This window comes from Dermacentor variabilis, chromosome 1 (genome assembly GCF_050947875.1).
Source record: "Dermacentor variabilis isolate Ectoservices chromosome 1, ASM5094787v1, whole genome shotgun sequence".
Taxonomy (NCBI): Eukaryota; Metazoa; Arthropoda; class Arachnida; order Ixodida; family Ixodidae; genus Dermacentor; species Dermacentor variabilis.
In genome coordinates, this window is record NC_134568.1 from 259,996,927 (window position 1) to 260,019,114 (window position 22,188).

The 22,188-nt window shown below is 46.2% G+C and overlaps 1 protein-coding gene across 1 annotated transcript in view; it reads right to left on the reverse strand.

Annotated features, from left to right (window-relative positions):
- LOC142565441 (hemocyte protein-glutamine gamma-glutamyltransferase-like) overlaps positions 1-14,840 on the reverse strand; it is a 29,474-nt gene extending 14,634 nt beyond the window's left edge. The window contains exons 1-5 of the mRNA XM_075676265.1: positions 14,672-14,840; positions 13,660-13,920; positions 9,541-9,659; positions 4,315-4,422; positions 2,436-2,613 (exon numbers count right to left, since the gene is read on the reverse strand). Of these exons, the coding sequence (XP_075532380.1) occupies positions 2,436-2,613; positions 4,315-4,422; positions 9,541-9,659; positions 13,660-13,920; positions 14,672-14,840 (835 nt within the window). The remainder of the gene's footprint in view (positions 1-2,435; positions 2,614-4,314; positions 4,423-9,540; positions 9,660-13,659; positions 13,921-14,671) is intronic.
- Positions 14,841-22,188: the final 7,348 nt, after the last annotated feature.

A 22,188-nucleotide genomic window follows, 5' to 3' on the forward strand; every position in this document is an offset into this window, starting at 1 on the left:
ATAGGTCACTGTCGCGTAAAAAGGTCAACAAAGCCTTGACCGACTTTCGCTGCGACGAAGGTTCATGTCGGCATTCCAAAACTGACTTCTGAAAGTGGCCTGTCGTCAAGGCGCGTCATGGAGACAACCGCCGAGCAGCGTGGACCAGGAATGTTTGCGCTAGACTCCTGCAGGCATAAATGGCATAACTACTGTCCAGCGGAGAAGGTGCTCTAGTATGGACCCAATAGCATCAGCAGGCGTTTATCTGCAGCTAATTTCTTCCCTTAGTTCTCAAAGGAGGTTTTCAGAAAACTGTCAACCTGGAACGCCGAAGCATTTCTTGGACATGTGAGCGGGTACTAGTCTGGGAAGTTGTGCTTAACGTATAAGACTTCATTATTACTTGAATTTATTTTCTCGATTGACAGGCGTGTCCTACAAAGTGATTTGTGGAAAATATACTTAGTGAAGCTTTCTTAAGTAGCCAACTGAACATATTGGTTTGTCACGGAACTGATGTTCGTCTGCGCCCACAAGCCACCTAAGAGGCCTTTATCCGCCGTCGATTAAATAGAATATCTGTTCGAACTAATAATAATAATAATAATAAAAAACGAGCTACACGGTATAGTTCCTTATAGAAAACCACTCCTTAGGGAAGACCATGTGCCTTTTTGTAGGCTTCCCACATGAATTACAATTAACCAACCCCGAACCACTGCAGCATATTCTAAAAAAAAAAAAGAAGAAATGTACCCTTTGGTTGGCACGCATGCACAGAGTAACTGCTAAGCGTCATTAAAGACATGAATCCTGCTGCGCTCGTAAATCGCGGCTGATTCTAATTCCCACAGAGTAATTAGATGCATGCTTTACTTCTGTATTAGTGTGCATTCTGTGCTTCGCCACTGCGACTTGGTGAAACACAGTGCTGCGATAACCTGTCTTCCTGGGTGATGGTTACGCCTATGACTACAAAAGATATATGACGGGATCCGCCATATGACGGGATGGCGGGATCCGATACATGGCACGGAATCCGCAAAATATATAAATTGTTCTGTATAAAGTTTTCTCCCCAGAAATGAAAAGTGTGGTGCATACCACGTCGACGTGCGACCTTCACAGTGCAGCACCCTTAGCCGAATTGCAAGTTTGGCGGCCACGGTGGCCGCATTTCGATGGGGGCGCGAAGTGCGAAAACATCCGTGTGCTTAGCTGTAGGTGCACGTTAAAGAACCCCTCGTGGTTCAAATTATTCCGGAGTCGCCCACTACGGCGTGCCTCATAATCAAATCGTGGTTTTCGCACGTAAAACCCCACAATTTGAATTCGGGTTCAGCGACAAACGGGCGATGAAAATTTGTTGCCGCCGCATCGAAAGCGCCTTCCGACGCCACAGTTACCGAATCGGTCGACGCTCGCATTTTAACCTTCATATCGCACGGGACTGTACTTAACTAGCACTTAACTAGCACCGAGCCCTGAGCCGAGTCTTCGAAAAGCAATGCAGCTAGCTGAAGCGGACCACGCGAAACGGAGGGAAATTTGCACAAAAGACGATCACTGTTTAGGATGGGAATGAAACCAAGCAAAAAAAGAAAAAAAGAGAGATTCAGAAGTGGAAACGTCTTTGAAGTTGCGTAAAATATTGGTGTCACCGATGCGCACTTTGGGTGAAATTTCGCCATTTTTGTTGTTTCCGCCACAGGCTAAATTTAAACAAACACATAACGTGATCTCCGAAAAAGCTAGGTAATTTTTGTTCTGTTGGTGTGCTTCCGATTGCTGCTTTTCATTGGCGCTGCAAACTAGAGTTAGGCGAGCTGACGATGAACGCCAGAAGTGAGAAAAAAAAAAGAAAAAGAAAAGATGTGAGCGAACATTCTGTGCGGCGTCAGGCGTCTCCCGGGGACAACTAGCGCCGCGAATCGCTCCGAGTCATGTCATGGCCTGCTATACGCAAAGCGCGATTACGCGCGGCAAGACGGCAGCCGCGGCAGCCACAGAGAATGCGGCAGCTGTGGCCCGTGTCCGAGATAAGCAGAACGTCTCCTTGATTTAGAAGTGCAGCACGTTGAAGCATCGCGAGGAGCAGGTCGCCCAGTGATGGACGATGGAGTGCACGCTGGGACCTTCACCACATCTAAGTTTACTTCCGCCACTGCTGCAACGGTAGGGTTAATAACTTCGCGGCCTTGTTCTCTGTCTTCAAAATACCGTTGGAGCGCTTATCTTAATGCACTCCCTGAGTGAAAGTCCGGAATGTGCGGCTCGTTGGATTCGCCACCCGTGGTTGCTCACTAAGATGTTGGCTCAGGACGTGGAAGAACGCTGACGGTAAGCATCCTTTCTCTTGTATGCATGCGGGTTACTCAGGGTTCGTCGAACTGACGGGCTGCACGAGCCACTTGAAACGCGTGCGACCGCACAGAGATGCGCTGCCGGCTTACCAGTGACCAGGGCGGAGGCGAACACGAAGCACTGTCCGTACTTGACGCTGTTTCCCCCATTCTCCATGTACTTGTTGAGAATGGGCATGGTGGAACTCCAGACGCTTGGACTGGTGCCGGCGCTGTAGTCGTCCGACCAGCGACCAGTCAATAGGCCCTGGTCGTCTTGCACATTGATCTGGAAGCGCAATGCGTTGAAGCATCGCGAAGAGCAAAAAAATGTTAAACGATCCTCGCCTTGAGATATTTAATTACATTACATTGCACGCTTGAAACGGGCAGACGAACGGATGGAGACAAGCGAGTGAGTGAGTGAGCGGGTGAGCAGACGAACTGACGGACAGACTGACTTTATCGAAAATGTGAATTTTCGCCGTACTGTGTTACTACAGATTCATTACTCTGGTTTACGAATAGGCGGATGACGTCTCTGAACAACGTGTGTGGTAAGTTGAAAAAAGTCAACGGACTTGAGCAATTCCTTCTTTCAACTGCTAATGAAGCCAGGGAAAGCATAAGGCATATTATTCGTCGTTTTAATTGAAATGTAGAAATTATAAGGTAAGGGAAATGAAAGTGGACAAAATAAAAGAACACTTGCCGCCGGTGGGAGCCGAACCCACAGCCTCCGCATTACGCGGCGGTGCCCTAATATTGAGCTACGGCGACGGCTTTTCCCACGTCCACATTCTTGGGCATTTATGTATGTGTACAAGGTCGGAGCCTTGTAGCCCGGGAGTGTTAGCCAGCGCTACTCATGGCCATTGCGGCGTATGTGGCACACCGGTTCGACCGCTAGCGTCACGGGTACTTGAACGTACGTCACGTAGTACGCGTAGTGGGGAGGTTGCGGGTGGTTTCGGCTCCCACCGGCGGCAAGTTGTTTTTGTTTTTTCGTCTACTTTAATTTCCCCTTGTGTTATCATTTATATATTTCAATTAAAACGACAAATAATGTCCCCTATGCTTTCCTTGGCTTCGTTATCTGTTGGTTTGATATTGTCATGACTTACAAAAATTGGGCCCGTCGGATCTCCCCCGTCGTATTGTTGCTTTCACTGGTTTAAAGCCACAGCAGTTACATCTCCGATCCCCTCCAACGCCCCCTAACATTTTACAAAGCTCCTGCGATCCTAGAAGAATGAATGAAACTCGGGGTTTCTGCGTGAGGCGGGCTCGGCGCTCGAGAAAGGGGTACGCGTGACGCAAGTGCGTTTTCATGCTGCGGTGCAACGGTTGTGCGAAGTGCGTTTGCGGGAGTGCGTTTTGCGCGGACAGATTTCCTGCATATATAGTGTTCGTGCAGCACGCGCAGACTGCGTATTAGGCTCTGCGTGTATATTGCTGCAGGGTCACGTGCCATCTACCTCTGAGCTTCCAAGTCTTTCCTATTTTCCCTTAATATATCAAGGAACAGTGGAGGCAGGCTTTTCCAGCCGACTTCTCCTCTGCGTTCGCTAAACCCCCTTTCATTCTCTCTTTCTCTCTCTTGCCTGCCGCTGCCTCCGAAAAACGAGTGCAGCATAGAAAGCGCACCATACGGAACACTTCGCGGCCCAGCCTACCTTGCTCCGTGTGCAAAAGTAACAGACATTCCACCTTCCGCTTCGACTTCCATTTCTTCCAAATACATCACGTCAGTTGGTGGCGAATATTTGTTACAGTTTCATTTAGCGAGATTACTACTTGATGAGAAACGGCGAACAACTATAAGCTCGTCAGAGAGCTACGAAGTGCAGATCAAGAATTTGAGGGAGGGCATTTAGGTTTGACCAAGCAGACGGGCTGCGCGATGGTTTGTTCATCTGCAGCAGTAGGCACGCCTTAGTGGCTTCAGCTGGGTACGGGCTGCCACATAATTTCACTTGTCTGTACTCACCGCGGCGCACAATGCCCGCACCAAACTGACGCAGTCGGACCGCTGCGCTCCGTCGGCGGCCACTGCCTTGAGCAGGAACTCGATCGTCGCCAGCGTCACTTTCTCGAACTGCACGAGGGGAGAGAAGTGTCGCATTCTCGCGCACGTTCGCGCGAGCAAGCCAGGAACTGGACTCCCTGCTTTTCACGCCACCTTACGCGTCAAACAATTGCGTACGCGATGCTTTAAAGGGGCACTGAAAAGAATGAATAAAGGATTACGTACTGATAAGTTACTTCTACGAAATTTTATGTGCATTTTGCATTGGGAGAGAGACGTAGACTATATTAGCAGAAATAAATTTCCGGAAAATTAGCGGAAAGCAAATTTTGTCCCCGAACCGCCACATCAGTGGTGCCAAGAGTGACGTAACGAATTTCGTGGCCAATTTCACGCTCCCAAAGGTTTCCAAGTAGAAACATCTCTTATTCTTGAACGTGCTGCGGTCCTTGTCTATAGCATTTTCCAACAAGAGCGCTCTTTGCGCCGTCATACTCCATATTGGACCACTGAAAGCGTGCGTGAACGCTTGCTCAAGTGCATTATAACGTGTGTCTCAGCTAGCGTTAGCCAAGCTGTTCAAAGAAAGAAATAAGATTAAAAAATCACGGCGCAAGATAAGGTTATAAGACCCATAGTTTTCGGTCGCCAGAGGTCTGACGACCGATCGCCATAGGTCTTAAATTTGTATCTCGCACCCGGTTTTTTAAATCATCTTTTTTTTCTTTTAACAGATTGGTAATGTTAACTGGTGCAGCAGTGGCGTAGACGTAGAGCATCCGCCTCGCGTGCAAGAGCACCGTGGTTCGAATCCCTGTGCCGCGCAATTTTGCACCGGATGAAAAAAAAATCCGCGTGTTGATAAAATTGCATAAACAGGCCTGGAGTGCGGTCTGATCCCGGTGACCAGAACCGGTTATGCACTCCCTCAACAGAGCAGGATTGACCACCCTGGTGCAGTACTTGGCCACAACCTCCTATATGAATACAACAAACAAACTCCGGCCCTCAGTCCCCAGCAGCTGCGAAGAAACTGATCACGGCGGCGGTCAGACCTGCGACGCAGCAGAGGATGCTAAGAATCCATGGCTCCGGACAGGCCGCATTGGAATCTGAACCTGGCAACGTTTAACGCTAGAACGTTATCTAGTGAGGCGAGTCTAGCAGTGTTTGGAGGAATTAGAGGGCAGTAAATGTAATATAATAGGGCTCAGTGAAGTTAGGAGGACAAAAGAAGCGTATACAGTGCTAAAAAGTGGACACGTCCTGTGCTACCGGGGCTTAGCGGAGAGACGAGAACTAGGAGTCGGATTCCTGATTAATAAGGATATAGCTGGTAACGTACAGGAACTCTATAGCATTAACGAGAGGGTGGCAGGTCTTGTTGTGAAACTTAATAAGATGTACAAATTGAAGGTCGTACAGGCCTGATGATGACCAGGAAGTCGAAAGCTTCTATGAAGACGTGGAGTCGGCCATGGGTAAAGTCAAAACAAAATACACTATAACGATGGGCGACTGCAATGCCAGGGTAGGCAAGAAGCAGGCTGGAGACAAGTCAGTAGGGGAATATGGCATAGGCTCTAGGAATAGCAGGGGAGAGTTAGTTATTAGTAGAGTTTGCAGAACAGAATAATATGCGGATAATGAATACCTTCTTCTGCAAGTAGGATAGCCGAAAGTGGACATGGAGGAGCGCGAATGGCGAGACTAGAAATGAAATAGACTTTATACTCTGCGCTAACGTTGGCATAATAAATGATGTGGACGTGCTCGGCAAGGTGCCCTGCAGTGACCATAGGATGGTAAGAACTCGAATTAGCCTAAACGTGAGGAGGGAACGGAAGAAACTGGTACATAAGAAGCCGATCAATGAGTTAGCGGTAGGAGGGAAAATAGAGGAATTCGAGATCAAGCTACAGAACAGGTATTCGACTTTAACTCAGGAAGAGGACCTTAGTGTTGAAGCAATGAATGACAATCTTGTGGGCATGATTAAGGAGTGTGCAATAGAAGTCAGTGCTAACTCCGTTAGACAGGATGCCAGGAAGCTCTCGCAGGAGACGAAAGATTTAATCAAAAAATTCCAATGTATGGAAGCCTCTAACCCTACAGCTAGAAGAGAACTTGCAGAACTTTCCAAGTTAATCAACAAGCGTAAGACACCTGACATAAGGAACTATAATATGGATGGAATTGAACATGCTCTCAGGAACGGAGGAAGCCTAAAAGCAGTGAAGAAGAAACTAGGAATAGACAGGAATCAGATGTATGTGTTAAGAAACAAAGCCGGTAATATCATTACTAATCTGGATGAGATAGTTCAAGTGGCTGAGGAGTTCTATAGAGATCTATACAGTATCAGTGGCACCCACGACGATAATGGAAGAGAGAATAGTCTAGAGGAATTTGAAATCCCACAAGTAACGTCGGAAGAAGTAAAGAAAACCTTGGGAGCTATGCAAAGGGGGAAGGCAGCTGGAGAGGATCAGGTAACAGCAGATTTGTTGAAGGATGGTGGGCAGATTGTTCTAGAAAAACTGGCCACCATGTATACGCAATGCCTTATGACTTCGAGTGTACCGGAACCTTGGAAGAACGCTAACATAATCCTAATCCATAAGAAAGGGGACGCGCAAGACTTGAAAAATTATAGACTGATCAGCTTACTGTCCGTTGCCTACAAATTATTTACTAAGGTAATCGCAAATAGAATTAGGAACACCTTTGACTTCTGTCAACCAAAGGACCAGGCAGGATTACGTAAAGGATACTCAACAATAGACCATATTCACACTATCATTCAGGTGATAGAGAAATGTGCGGAATATAACCAACCTTTATATATAGCTTTCATTGATTACGAGAAAGCGCTTGATTCATTCGAAACCTCAGCAGTCATGGAGGCATTAGCGAATCAGGGTGTAGACGAGCCGTATGTAAAAATACTGAAAGATATCTATAGCGGATCCGCAGCCACCGTAGTCCTCCATAAAGAAAGCAACGAAATCCCAATAAAGAAAAGCGTCAGACAGAGAGATACGATCTCTGCAATGCTATTCTCAGCGTGTTTACAGGAGGTATTCAGAGACCTGGATTGGGAAGAATTGGGGATAAGTGTTAATGGAGAATACCTTAGTAACTTGTGATTGACTGATGATATTGCCTTGCTTAGTAACTCAGGGGACCAATTGCAATGCATGCTCACTGACCTTGAAACGCAAAGCAGAAGGGTGGGTCTAAAAATTAATCTGCAGAAAACTAAAGTAATGTTTAACAGTCTCGGAAGAGAACAGCAGTTTACGATAGGTAGCGAGTCACTGGAAGTGGTAAGGGAATACATGTACTTAGGACAGGTAGTGACTGCGGATCCAGATCGTGAGGCTGGAATAATCAGAAGAATAAGAATGGGCTGGGGGTGAATTTGGTTGACATTCCCAGATCAGGAACAGCAGGTTGCCATTATCCATCAAGAGAAAAGTGTATAACAGCTGTGTCTTACCAGTACTCACGTACGGGGCAGAAACCTGGAGGCTTACGAAAAGGGTTCTACTTAAATTGAGGACGACGCAACGAGCTATGGAAAGAAGAATGGTGGGTGTAACGTTAAGGGATAAGAAAAGAGCACATTGGGTGAGGCAACAAACGCGAGTTATTGACATCTTAGTTGAAATCAAGAAAAAAGAAATGGGCATGGGCAGGACATGTAATGAGGAGGGAAGATAACCGATGGTCATTAAGGGTTACGAACTGGATTCCAAGAGAACGGAAGCGTAGCAGGGGGCGGCAGAAAGTTGGGTTGGCGGATGAGGTTAAGTAGTTTGCAGGGACAACATGGCCACAATTAGTACCTGACCGGGGCAGTTGGAGAAGTATGGGAGAGACCTTTGCCCTGCAGTGTGCGTAACCAGACTGATGATGATGATTATGATGATTATGGTGATGATGATGATGTATGATAGCTGGGACACTATATTGCACGGGTACGATGCCCGTTTTCTGCGCCCACTCTCTGCCGGTGGTAGAGCATGAAGAACATGTCCTGACGTCAGAATGTACACGACGTAAAGACTGACTGCTAAACGATTAAGTATGATGGACGTGGTCATAATCTCCTATGATTTCACGGAGACCTGATGTTCAGTGGGAGACATGATGCGGGAATACTGAAGTGGCGTCACCACCTGTGTATTTCGTGTTTTATTTGCACTTCTTCTACTCTATAAAGCGTCCGGTAACGGCAAGAGGGACCTAATTAGTATTCTAAGTATCCTAGCAGTAGTATCTACTAATCTGACTGAACTTAATGTATCCGTTCAGTGTCCGCATGGAAACTCTCGGGGTTGATCGACAGTACCAAACGGTGGGCCCGCTTCTATTTGGTATTTTTTAACGGGCGCGCCTGTCTTTTCCTGCACTGTTCGATCGCGCACCCTAGCCCCCATAAAAGAAGCACGCGAGCAATAATAATCATCATGTCTCCGTTGGCGTGACCTCCGTTTCCACAAGTAGCAAGTTTATACTCAGTTTGAACGTCCATAGTTACGCTCGTCTCCTTTGTTGCGGCTTTTAGTGCTTCTGCGTTAACACACTACATGTTTGTGAGTATGCGTCAGAAGAGAGAGGAGGAAGTAAATCTGAGGCTATAGCTTTGCACGTATCCAAAGCGAACATCGAACCAGCGCACCTATTTCGAGCGCTTTCACGCCTTGCGGCTGTACAAGCATAACAGTTCCTTAATGGAGCAGAAATTCTTGCAAATGAGAAGGGTGTCACCTTGGAAGTATAGTCTCCTAACAGTTCAGCTCAAATTCTCCCAAATGAGAGGCTCGGGTTAGTGCTTGAGGTAAATGGCAAAGCAGCCAACAGTCAGTGAGACCGAAGAGAACATAGAAGAAAATAATGCTTTAATTGAGTATAAGTGTCAGTTTTATTATTTTGGTTAAGTACACGATTAAGGAAAAGGAACTGAACGCAGAAGAAATTCACTATAGGCTATCGGTGAGATCCGAACCGACAACTTTCTCCATGACGTCTGGCGTAGTGCAAGGAAATGAGATACGGCATTCAGGCGGCTGCCAGTTCTATAATGCAACCATATCGACTTTACCCTACGGGAAAGGTGCCCTTCTCTCAGGGCATTTCGGCGGTATATGGGAATGGGGGGGGGGGGGGGAGGGGACGTACCTGGCCGTAGTTCCACTCCCGCTGGCCGAAGTTCTTTTCAGTGCCGTAGTAATAGGCTCCGGTCTCCTTCATGGTGTAGAAGTTTCTCTGCGCGTCGTCTTTCAGGTACACGGGGTCCTCTGCAAGCAAAAAGTTGTAGCTCACTGCAGCCTCTTCCTGTGTTGAATTTTCATAAGAAGCCAAGAAACACTGACACCAAGGACAACATAGGGAAAATTACTTGTGCTTAATAAATGAAATAAAGAAACGATTAATTAATGGAAAAAAAAGTGAATGAAAAAACAACTTGCCGCAGGTGGGAACCGAACCCACAACCTTCGCATTTCGCGTGCGATGCTCTACCAATTGAACTACCACGGCTTTTGTTTTTCTATCTTTCATGGTATTTATTATAGTTGCATTCAACCATTCAACCAGACGTTCACCAGTTCTGCATAGTCAGAGAATGGAGGGCACAATGAAAGTCACACACAGAAAAGGTAGCGTTCACACTGTGAGTAGAAACGTTCGTGTCACTTTAGAAGGGTGGCAAGGATAAGCACCTCAACAAAATAGGGTACCAGTCCGGTTGTACACCGAGTCCATCATAAACCTGCTTTAGGTGTAGTGTCATTTGGATGAAATTTGCCCTTGTAGGTACAACCGTTTCGGCGTTGCGGTCCATCATTCACGTTTTCCGCAAACTGTGCATTCCCATTACAAAAAACATATCGAAAGGCGCACTATTATCACAGGTTGGTAGCAGGTATCGCACAGTATGAGCGTTAATCTCAAAGTCTTTCTTTAAAGTCCGTTGGAGGACATCCCAAAATAGGATGGCGTCGGTGCAGCTAATAAAACAATGTTCAATTGTCTCTGGTACATCACAAAGGCGACAGTTAACAGAAGAGACAAAGATACCCTTGTTTTGTAGCCATGTTTTAACCGGTATGGTTTCACTATGAACTTTATAAAAGAATGTTTTGCAGCAAGGGGATAAATACATTTTACGAACTCGCTTTAGCACATCGCGGCCTGGCAATTTAATGTATATTGATCGGTAAAGTGGAGGCTGAAATAGCATGGATAGTAAGTCTTTGTACAACGTTTTGCGCGACACAGAATACAAGTATTCAGTGGAAAACCGAACTGTCAGGAAACGAACCGCCAAGTAAACTTCTTGCATGAACCCCCACAAGCATAAGCGCGAAGAAAAACTTGAAGAAACAACTAAATCAGGTAACACATTAACAAGTGTGACTTGCATGTATGAACGAATTACAGGATGGGAAGTATCGCGAAAATAGAAGAAACGAGACACTATTTGCCGCACATAAAGATGTACTAAGCCCAGCCCACCTTCACTAACAGGCCTAAAGATATTATCGCGCCTCATGGGCTCAAAAGTTGAAGACCATACGAAGGTTGCAAAGATACGGTGAAAGCGTTGGATGTATAACCTAGCACAATGGATAACTTGCAATACATAGAAAATTTTTGTTGCCAAGAACTTATTGCAGGCTTCGGCTTTCCCAAAAATACAAAGTCGTTGTGGAACGAATGTCTGGGCGTAACTTTGCAGTACCGAAACCCGTTCTTTCCAATAGTGTGCGCTTAATTTATATGCGTCTAGCGGCACGCCAAGATACTTTGGCGGGACATCAGTCCACTTAACGCCTGCAAACTGTTCTGGTGTATAGCACCATGAGCCAAACCATAAGCCTAAACTTTTTGAGGAGTTCATTCGCGCTCCTGATACGCTGCCAAATTCTTCTATTTTCGATACTACTTTTTCAACACTGGACTTATCCGTGCAGAAGAACGCTAGATCGTCTGCATAAGCTAAGACTTTAACTTCATTACACAGTATATTGAAGCCATGGATGTTACTCGACTGAATTACGCTTAAGCATAGCGGTTCCAGGTAAAGGGCGAATAGTAGTGGGGACATCGGGCAGCCTTGTTTTACTGATGAGCAAATAGAAATGGGTTCGGAGAGTTGGCCATTAATAACTAAACGAGTAGTACAACAGGTGTAGCAAAGCCTAACGCCTTTAAGCACAATGGAGCCAACATTGACATGCTCCAGAAGGGAAAATAAATAGGAGTGACTGACACGATCAAAAGCTTTAGCAAGGTCTACCTGGAGCATTGCAAGCTGCTCAGTGGAACCATAACAGTATTGAAGAAGGGTACGGGCGATATGTATGTTGGTTTGAATTGATCGGCCCCTGATTCCACATGTCTGATGGGAACCAATTAGAATTGACATCGCAAATTGCAATCTATTAGATAGAACTTTCGCGAAAATTTTGTAATCCACGTTTGACAATGTGATTGGTCGATAGCCTTCAACGGAGCGCAGTTTCTCTTTATCTGAACTTTTGGGAATTAAAACTGTGTGGGTTTTGCAAAAAGACTGCGGAAGGGCGTCAATCTCTAAACTTGAAATAAAAATATCCAATAATATGGGGCTGATAATTGATTTGAAAGCTTTGTAAAATTCACATGAAAGTCCATCGGGGCCGGGTGTTTTCGACAAAGGCAGCTGATCAATAGCTAGCTCAATTTCTTGAATCGTAAGGCTACCCACTGATGACTGCACAGTCATCATCCTGTAATGGTTTGACAAGAGATACAAAACTCTCTAAAACTTTTGCATCGTGATCGTCCGGAGGGGCACTAAACAACATAGTGTAGAAAGTTTCGAACTGAGAAATTATGTCATTAGTATTTGTTACAAGACTACCTTCGGAGTATATTTCCGGAATTACTTTGGAAATACCGTGACGTCGCTCGTCAAGTAAAGCTTGACGTGTTGGTTGCTCAGATTGCAGAGCACGCCTGTTTCGAGATCGAATTCGCGCACCTCTGTAACGTAGCGCGTCATACTTTTGTACTTTTGTACCACGGCGCCGTTTCCCCATCCACTTTGTTGGGTATTTATGTGTCCTAGTAGAACGCTGGGAGTGTTAGCCAGCGCCACCACTCACAGACCTTGGCGGCGGACGTGGAACGTCCTTGTTGCCACAGGCCTCACGAGAACGTGATCTTTTTGGGTGAAGGCAACTGGTCAATAAACCCACATATGCTACCTGAAGGCATCAATGTCGCGAAATGCGAAGGTTGTGGGTTCGGTTCCCACCTGCGGCAAGTTGTTTTTTCATCCACTTTAATTTCCATTAATTTATCGTTTCTTTATTTCATTTATTAAGCACAAGTAATTTTCCCTATGTTGTCCTTGGTGTCAGTGTTTGTTGGTTTCTTATGATATGACTAATAAAAATCGGGCCCCTCGGTTAACCCCCCTTTCTTCTCGTGTGTTGAATTTTGTCATTCTTATTCTGGGCGTTTGCGTACTCTGAGTCCTTCAGCGCCTCGTGATTGGCATGAGTTAGGCTCCCCGTGTAACAGTCTGAATTATTTTTAGCAGAATGCGTTGTTGGGCAAGTTGGTTCATTGTAATTGGAAACGTTGGTTGCGCTTTTTAGACAATCACAAGGAAGGGAGACAGGACATTATTTTTGTGTGTATGTGACCTTGAGCGGAGCAAGTTTTCTTACGCTCGAGCAAAAGGCGTGTTGCCTATGGTGAGCCCGCGTAGGCTAATCCCTCGAATGTTGGACCAACGACGGCAACCAGTAAATTCCTTTTTGGCCTTGAAGACCGCTGTGTATGAAAGCGCTTCTGCACCGTAGGATGGAGTGCTGCGATGCATTGCACCGGAGCTTTCGATTCTACCGTAAAATGGTGCAGGAGCCGTAAGTCGAATGAAGCTATCATTCGGAAGAGCCCCAGACAAGCTTTTCTGCCACAAATCAGTGACAGACGGACCCACATCACGGGAATGGTGCCGCGACGAGCTGCTAAATATACGCTCCTTGGCATCGTTTCAGCTATTATCCTTCGCTCAACCTGTAAACTGCGAGTTTCAGCTGAAATCAGCACGGCAGACGCGATAGCACAACAAAAGAGGCAGTTGTAATGATTGCGCGGCGTAGTTCACTCGTCTGCTTTCACCAAAGCACGCAGGGCGTCACTCTGCAAAATAATATATGCCGCAACAGCAGGATGGAATGCGGCGCAATGCCACGCTATATTCGAAGAGAAAGAAAAAATGCCTACGTGCTCGGGCAGTACCTGGAAGCCACGGATTGCAGATGATGAAAATGGGCGTCTTTGCAGGGGTGGCACTGCCGCCGCCTAAGCTGAAGGCCAGCGACCAGCGGCCCACCGGTGCCTTGGCCGGAGTGCGAAATTTGAGTAGCATTATGTCGTTGTTGTGGAAGCTCACGGACATGGTCCAACGATCGACCATCTCGTGTGCTCTCCCTTCTTTGTCGACCGAGTGGGGAGCAGTGAGTATCACCAGCGTGCCGTCGCCTTCCGAAGGGCTCACTCCTGCGGTGGGAGAGCACAAAACGTGGGAAAATTTTGCGTCGCGTTCGCACGATGCCGGCGCACGCACGTTGAAGAAGCATTTATATTGCCGAATTGCACTTAAAGTTGCAACTGCTAACTATTTCCGCACAGCAAAATACAGTGGCAGCGACTGTTGTCAGTGTTCCACCGAAGAAGGGATGAAACATGCACCGTGTATGGTGTCATGCGATGACTTGAGCGGCAGCTGGGGCTGTAGTGAAGCGTCTTTTTTTTTGTCCCGCCCTTCTTTTTTCAAGAGAATATTTTTTAGGATCTTCGTTTTAATGTGACGTTGTACTCATTCGCGTCTGGCAAGCGCTATGTGATCTTACTGTGAGACCACGAAGTCTTTAGTCTTGTCTTCCTTTGGGTGGTGGGGAACTGCCTGGAAGCGTTGTACGGAATTCTTCCCGATTAAATTATGCGAGGTGCCCGTAAACATTTTTTTTTCACGTTAGCTTTGAAATGAGTATAGTGTGCTTCGTTCTGTAATCATTTAGTGTTTACTAATGATTAGTCTGATAAATATTTTATTCAGACCAGTGAGCTCATGTTCTGCATGTTCTGTCACAACACACAGTTTTCATAGAATCGTGAGTCGGAGTTCACGGGGAAAATTGAATGAATAGAGGCTATTGGGAGTAATGCATTTGCTATTCTTGTTAACTCAGAGAGATCCACTTCATTATTTGATCGGCACACAGTAAATGAGGTGGTGTATGTTGATTACCTGACGTGAAGATTGCTCGCAGCGGCGCGCTTCCCAGCTCGAAGGACTGGTTGAAGCGTATTCCGACTTTGAACACGTTGCCCCTCCGGAGAACGGCGAAGGGATACTCGCCGTAGATGGCCTTGTACGATTCCGTGTTGTTGGCCTTTGCGTTTTGCTTTTCGTGCATGTTGATGTCCACGATCTCGGCAGGTCCTTTGAGATAACGTAGACGGTAATCAGACAAGCTTTTCTAGTGTATACGAGGCCCAGTTTCGCTGATAAGCCTCCTCTTGCGACTTTGGCGTATACGGAGTGAGTGTAACGAATTTTCCTAACGAGAACATTGCTCCAGCCTATCTCCAGGTATTGTAGAAGCACCACCTCCATTGAGAGCGACATTTTACGCGTTGCACATTTTCTTCTCTTTGTTGTTGTTTACAAAAAAAAAAAAATGGCCACGGAAGGAGTGTGAGGTGCACAACAAGTAAAAGGCCAGCGAGACGCACGCCGACCTTAAAGGATAGTAAGGGTGTCCTGTTTTGACGACGTAGAGCCACAACACGTGACTTTAGGGCTGTAACCGGAGCTATATTTCACTGTTCGCTATCGGGAACATGTGGATAAAACTGTGGTTACCATTGTCTTAGTTCTGTAGCGAGCACAAGCTTTCGGCAATAGAGCACTATTGTCGTTTTTCCGTGGTGTTACTGGTAGGCTCCGCGTTAACTGTGACCAACTAAGTTTCTTTAACGTTCACCGAAATATCAACAGAGGGGTGTCTTTGCATTACGCCCTCAGCAGACCAGCTTTCGTGGTCGGCTATCGATCCCGCAACGTCGGCCCCAGGAGCAGGATGCACACCAATGTGCAAAACACTGGGGCACCATGTGGCCGCTAGGGGACATGAAGTGCGCATGTTGTATTGCCCCCTCTCCCGCAGAAAGATGAGGTAATTCTGCACTCCTTTTAAATTCAGGAAATTAAGAATTCGACCGTGGCTTCTTCTTGCTAGTGCAGCTTCGTGACCGAAAAGCAGCGCGAATGACGGAACTTAGCAAAATGAATTTACTAATGTGACAGTACATTATTAATTAATTAACAGTAAATAAATTCACTAATTCACTAATGTGACCAATATATGCATATAGTTGTAGTTATGCATGATTTGTAATTTCCGTGCATTAACATCTTGTAACCATAAAATCAATCAATCAATCAATCAATCAATCAATCAATCAATCAATCAATCAATCAATCAATCAATCAATCAATCAATCAATCAACTTCTCGTGATCGGGGAATGACGAATCGTTTGTTACCTCCTGTTAGCCCCATTTATCGGCGCAAACACTTAGTCATGAGCAACTCGGAGTGAAAAGGCGCAGTATGCATACACTTACCCGAGGTGTGGCCCATTAACGTGGTGCCTTCGCGCATAAATTCCAAGACGACGGCCATTGTTTCAAGGTCATCAGGTACGTGCACTTTGGCTTTCAAGAATTCAAGAAACGGTTCAATGTCGCCGGGTACAGCCATGCTCCTCTACTTTTTCTTGAAAAAGCGAACAAAAATGTACGAGAAGGAGATTAAAATTGATGTTTTGCGCTTTATTAACTTATCTGTTCTATATATGATAAAAACACAGAGAGGACCGTTATAGAAGTGGTAGGTGGGGTTGAAAATAAGAACTATGTCCCGTCCTCTGCGCCACAAGTTGGGGCGACATAAAATGATCGATATATAGAAGGGAATGTATTTTTCAGTTCGCGGACACGGGGGGGAGGATAGAGAGCGGGGTGGGGGTGGGTGTCTAAAGATAAAACACATTGCGATCGAGCGGCACCTTTGCAAGTAACTTTTTTTTACATCAGGTATACATGTATTGTTCGTTGCTTCTTTTTGTATCTTTTTTTTTCTTGGAAATTCTCGCGTTCTCGATAAATTAAATGGAATAGCCGGAAGCATGTTGCTTCCAACGCACAGTCGTGCCAGCGCATAACGGCCAAATAACTCTTAACGCACCGTCTCTTGCATTTCTTCTGCCGTGGTGTCCCTCATTCAAGAACAATTGAGCGGCCCTGGCAGTGGGACAAGTGTTCGTCTCCATGGTGTCTGCGAAGGTGACTTTTGCGGTCGCTCCGCGAGACGCTGCTTACGTATACGTATAAATCGATGCCGAAGGGGCCCTTTTCGTGTCTTCTGTTTGCACCAGCGACTGATCCCAGCTGTATGTGCGAATCGATGCGTGGACAACCGCTGATTTGGACAACGAAGGACCGCGCCGGTGGCGCATTCGTGATTCTGACGTTGAGCTGCGTACGCCGGGCCGAAGGTGGGAGCGATACGGTGGCATATGGGAATCAATGATTGGTGCGATCGCGCCGCGAGGAAGACCACCGTTAAGCCTACGACCGGTGTATGATTCCCCAGAAAGGCTACGGAAAGCTCGGAAACAATTGTAGAAACCAATAAACCTGGTAGAGGAGGAACACAGACTTCTGGGCTAGTTCGTGTGATACCAATACTGACCGTAGCGCTCTAGCGACGCAGACGCAGACAGGCAAGGACGGTGCATCATCATCATCATCAGCCTGGTTACGCCCACTGCAGGGCACAGGCCTCTCCCATACTTCTGCAACTGCCCCGGTCAGGTACTAATTGTGGCCATGTTGTCCCTGCAAACTTCTCAATCTCATCCGCCCACCTAACTTTCTGCCGCCCTCTGCTACGCTTCCCTTCCCTTGGAATCCATTCCGTAACTCTTAATGACCATCGGTTATATTCCCTCCTCATTACGTGTCCTGCCCATGCCCATTTCTTTTTCTTGATTTCAACTAAGATGTCATTAACTCGCGTTTGTTCCCTCACCCAATCAGCTCGTTTCTTATCCCTTAACGTTACACCTATCATTCTTCTTTCCATAGCTCGTTGCGTCGTCCTCAATTTAAGTAGAACCCTTTTCGTAAGCCTCCAGGTTTCTGCTCCGTACGTGAGTACTGGTAAGCCACAGCTGTTATAAACTTTTCTCTTGAGGGATAATGGCAACCTGCTGTTCATGATCTGAGAATGCCTGCCAAACGCACCCCAGCCAATTCTTATTCTTCTGATTATTTCAGTCTCATGATCCGGATCCGCAGTCACTACCTGTCCTAAGTAGATGTATTCCCTTACAACTTCCAGTGCCTCGCTACCTATCGTAAACTGCTGTTCTCTTCCGAGACTGTTAAACATTACTTTAGTTTTCTGCAGATTAATTTTTAAACCCACCCTTCTGCTTTGCCTCTCCAGGTCAGTGAGCATGCATTGCAATGGGTGCCCTGAGTTACTAAGCAAAGCAATATCATCAGCGAATCGCAAGTTACTAAGGTATTCTCCATTAACTCTTATTCCCAATACTTCCCAATCCAGGTATCTGAATACCTCCTGTAAACACGCTGTGAATAGCATTGGAGAGATCGTATCTCCCTGCCTGACGCCTTTCTTTATTGGGATTTTGTTGCTTTCTTTATGGAGGACTACAGTGGCTGTGGGGCCGCTATAGATATCTTTCAGTATTTTTACAAACGGCTCTTCTACACCCTGATTCCGCAATGCCTCCATGACTGCTGAGGTTTCGACAGAATCAAACGCTTTCTCGTAATCAATGAAAGCTATATATAAAGGCTGATTATATTCCGCACATTTTTCTATCACCTGATTGATAGTGTGAATAAGGTCTATTGTTGAGTAGCCTTTACGGAATCCTGCCTGGTCCTTTGGTTGACGGAAGTCTAAGGTGTTCCTGTTTCTATTTGCAGTTACCTTAGTAAACACTTTGTAGGCAACGGACAGTAAGCTGATCGGTCTATAATTTTTGAAGTCTTTGGCTTCCCTTTTCGTATGGATTAGGATTATGTTAGCGTTTTTCCAAGATTCCGGTACGCTCGAAGTCATGAGGCATTGCGTATACAGGGTGGCCAGTTTCTCTAGAACAATCTGCCCACCATCCTTCAACAAATCTGCTGTTACCTGATCCTCCCCAGCTGCCTTCCCCCTTTGCATAGCTCCCAAGGTTTTCTTTACTTCTTCCTGCGTTACCTGTGGGATTTCGAATTCCTCTAGACTATTCTCTCTTCCATTTTCATCGTGGGTGCCACTGGTACTGTATAAATCTATATAGAACTCCTGAGCCACTTGAACTATCTCATCCAGATTAGAAATGATACTACCGGCTTTGTTTCTTAACGCATACATCTGATTCCTGTCTATTCCTAGTTTCTTCTTAACTGCTTTAGGTTTCCTCCGTTCCTGAGAGCATGTTTAATTCTATCCATATTTTAGTTCCTCATGTCAGCTGTCTTACGCTTGTTGATTAACTTCGAAAGTTCTGCCAGTTCTATTCTACCTGTAGGGTTAGAGGCTTCCATACAATGTCGTTTTTTGATCTAATCTTTCGTCTCCTGCGATAGCTTTCTGTCATCCGGTCTAACGGAGTTACCACCGACTTCTATTGCACACTCCTTAATGATGTCCTGTCGTTCATATCTTCAGCACCAAGGTCCTCTTCCTGAGTTAAAGCCTAGTACCTGTTCTGTAGCTTGATCTGGAATTCCTCTATTTTCCCTCTTACCGCTAACTCATTGATCGGCTTCTTATGTACCAGTTTCTTCCGTTCCCTCCTCAGGTCTAGGCTGATTCGAGTTCTTACCATCTTATGGTCACTGCAGCGCACCTTGCTGAGCACGTCCACACCTTGTATGATGCCAGGGTTAGCGCAGAGTTTGAAGTCTATTTCATTTCTAGTCTCGCCGTTCGGGCTCCTCCACGTCCCCTTTCGGCTATCGCGCTTGCGGAAGAAGGTATTCATTATCCGCATATTATTCTGTTCCGCAAACTCTACTAATAACTCTCCCATGCTATTCATAGTGCCTATGCCACATTCCCCCATTGCCTTGTCTCCAGCCTGCTTCTTGCCTACCTTGGCATTGAAGTCGCCCATCAGTATAGTGTATTTTGTTTTGACTTAACCATCGCCGATTCCACGTCTTCATAGAAGCTTTCGACTTCCTGCTCATCATGACTGGATGTAGGCGCGTACACCTGTACGACCTTCAATTTGCACCTCTTATTAAGTTTCACAACAAGACCTGCCACCCTCTCGTTAATGCTATAGAATTCCTGTATGTTGCCAGCTCTATTCTCATTAACCAGGAATCCGACTCCTAGTTCTCGTTGGTAGAGCCGGCGCAGCAGCGAGCTGACTGCTGCGCCGGCTCTACCAACGCCAGCGTCAGTTGCGCGTCCAAGCCCTAACCGACGCCATACGGCTGCATGGGAGCTCCGACGCAGGCTGGGCTGCTCACTGTTCAGAACTTGGTACATATCGGATGTGAATAAACATTGATTCACGCCGAGTTAATTGTATCTGCCCTCACTAAAGAGGCTACGCGAGGTTGGCGAAACCGAAACCGGTGCCGAGCACGCCCGGACTACATTGCGTACGAATACAGTCATGTGCAGAAGCTCTGCCCCCGTAGCTTTCGCTTCACAGCCAAGTTGTCCGCCAGTATTAGCACATACGTCCTCGCATTACCATAAGTGAACTTGCCGAATTCATCCGGTGCAGAAGCCACCGTACGAAGACTCCAAGTATTTTTTATTCCTCTGTAGGCCTTCATTGCACAAGTTCTCAGATTTAATGGTAACCACAGTTCGACCTCTTAAATGACTTTACAGGTATCATCAAATTGCCAACCTCGCAGTGGATTTTGCATTGCTTGTAACAAGGAGTAGTCACTTGGTGCAAGGTCGGCAGAATGGGGCGGATGGCTTAATATTTCATAGACACGTTGTTTTGCATCCGTAACAGCTGCTTGAGATGAGTGAGCGGGGCCACTATCAGTGAGAAGACGGATACCTCTGGAGAGCCTACCACGGCGCCTTTGCTTCACAGCATCTCGTAATTTATTCAGTAGCGAGCAATAAAATGTTGAGTACCTTTATTAAGGTACTCGTACTGTGTCTGCGCCTTGCGTAATGCTAATGCTTCCCTGTCTCTCTACCTCTCGCTTATTTCTTTTTGTTCCCTTTACCACATTTGTAGGGTGTCGAACCCAACGCGCGTGTGGTTGATCTGCGCGTGTCTTTCCGTTCTCTATCTCTTTATTCTCTTCGTGCAAAGAAAAGGTCGAGTAGAACAGCTTCACACAACGGGTGTAGCACAATGAGGATATGAAAGAACACCGATAAATTTTGCAGAGCCTTCTCCCTCCTTTCGGTAGCTTGCTGCGAGATACACTGGAATGCGATAGTCTCCATACGTATTTGAGGCTATGCCGTAGTTCTATCTGAATTGCAGGTGACCTGCTCCAATATTTTACGCTCTGCTTTAGCAGGAGCTGAAAGTAACATTGCAGTGATATTGACTTTGCTGAGTGATTTGTAGGCAACTCTTTCAGGATCGAATTAGGCTTTTTGAAGTAGCACATTTGAGCAAAGAAAGGAGATAAAACAATTAAGCTTTCAATTTCCAGAGAAGCTCTTTTGCAAGGCATCGAATTCTGCCCCCGAATTTGGTGCGTTGCAGCGAGCTCATCATGCTTTCATATTCTGATTTCGCGATCATAAGTGCGTTAAGAATGGCGAAAATTTAGTGTGACACTTTTCACGCCGCGGTGGTCATGTTACGTGCCACAAACGGTAAGCTTCAAAGATGTGCATTTCAGATGCGTAACTCCAACGCGCTGCGACGTTTACAGAGTTCCGAAATTTCAGAAACATTCAATAATGGGGAGCGTCGAGTATACATAAATTACGAAATTGCAGTAGCCAGCACTTTGATTTCTCAAATTTGTTTAGGCTTCCCGTTTTTCCATTTGTGCAGGTAACCTTTTTCAAAGCTTACGCCAGGAAGCGTTAATACCACCGACCACTATAAGGCCAAAGATTTTTCCTGGCCGTCAAGTAGAATTTTCTCCCTTACTCACCCGTGAGAACGTTTCTCACTGCGCTGTTGGCCGGGATTTGATGCGCACGAAGGGGGCGGAACGTGCAGGTCAAAGTTTGGAAGATGCCAAGGAAGGCCGCAAGGTCAACCGTCTCGGTATTTCAACTGGTGAGCGGCAGTATAAGCCCGGGCAAAGCCATGCAGCGCCGTGCGTAGCCATTTATAGACGAAAATAAGAATTTCAGTCTCGAAAGGAAATTACGAGCCTTGGAAGTGAACAACTTTATGCACTCTTTCGGACGTCGTGCGTACGAGTTCGGCGTTGTGAATAGAATCGTAAACACGATTGCTAGAAGTGCTGAAGTGACATGTATAGAGAAAAAGAAAACAAAAACAAAGAAAGAAGCAGTAGGGAAGGAAAAGAGGCAGAGAAACAAGCGCGTGAAAACACGCATGTCCGCGGTCGTTGGAGGCTTTAAGATATGGAGCGCACGTCGCTGCACAAAGCGTCTGTTGCTTAGTTTGCTGCTCGAATCTTTGCTGACTGCGTATGCGCTTGCCGCACCTTTCAAGCTTTTGTTATAGAGATGAAGTCAGAACGCGGTTTACG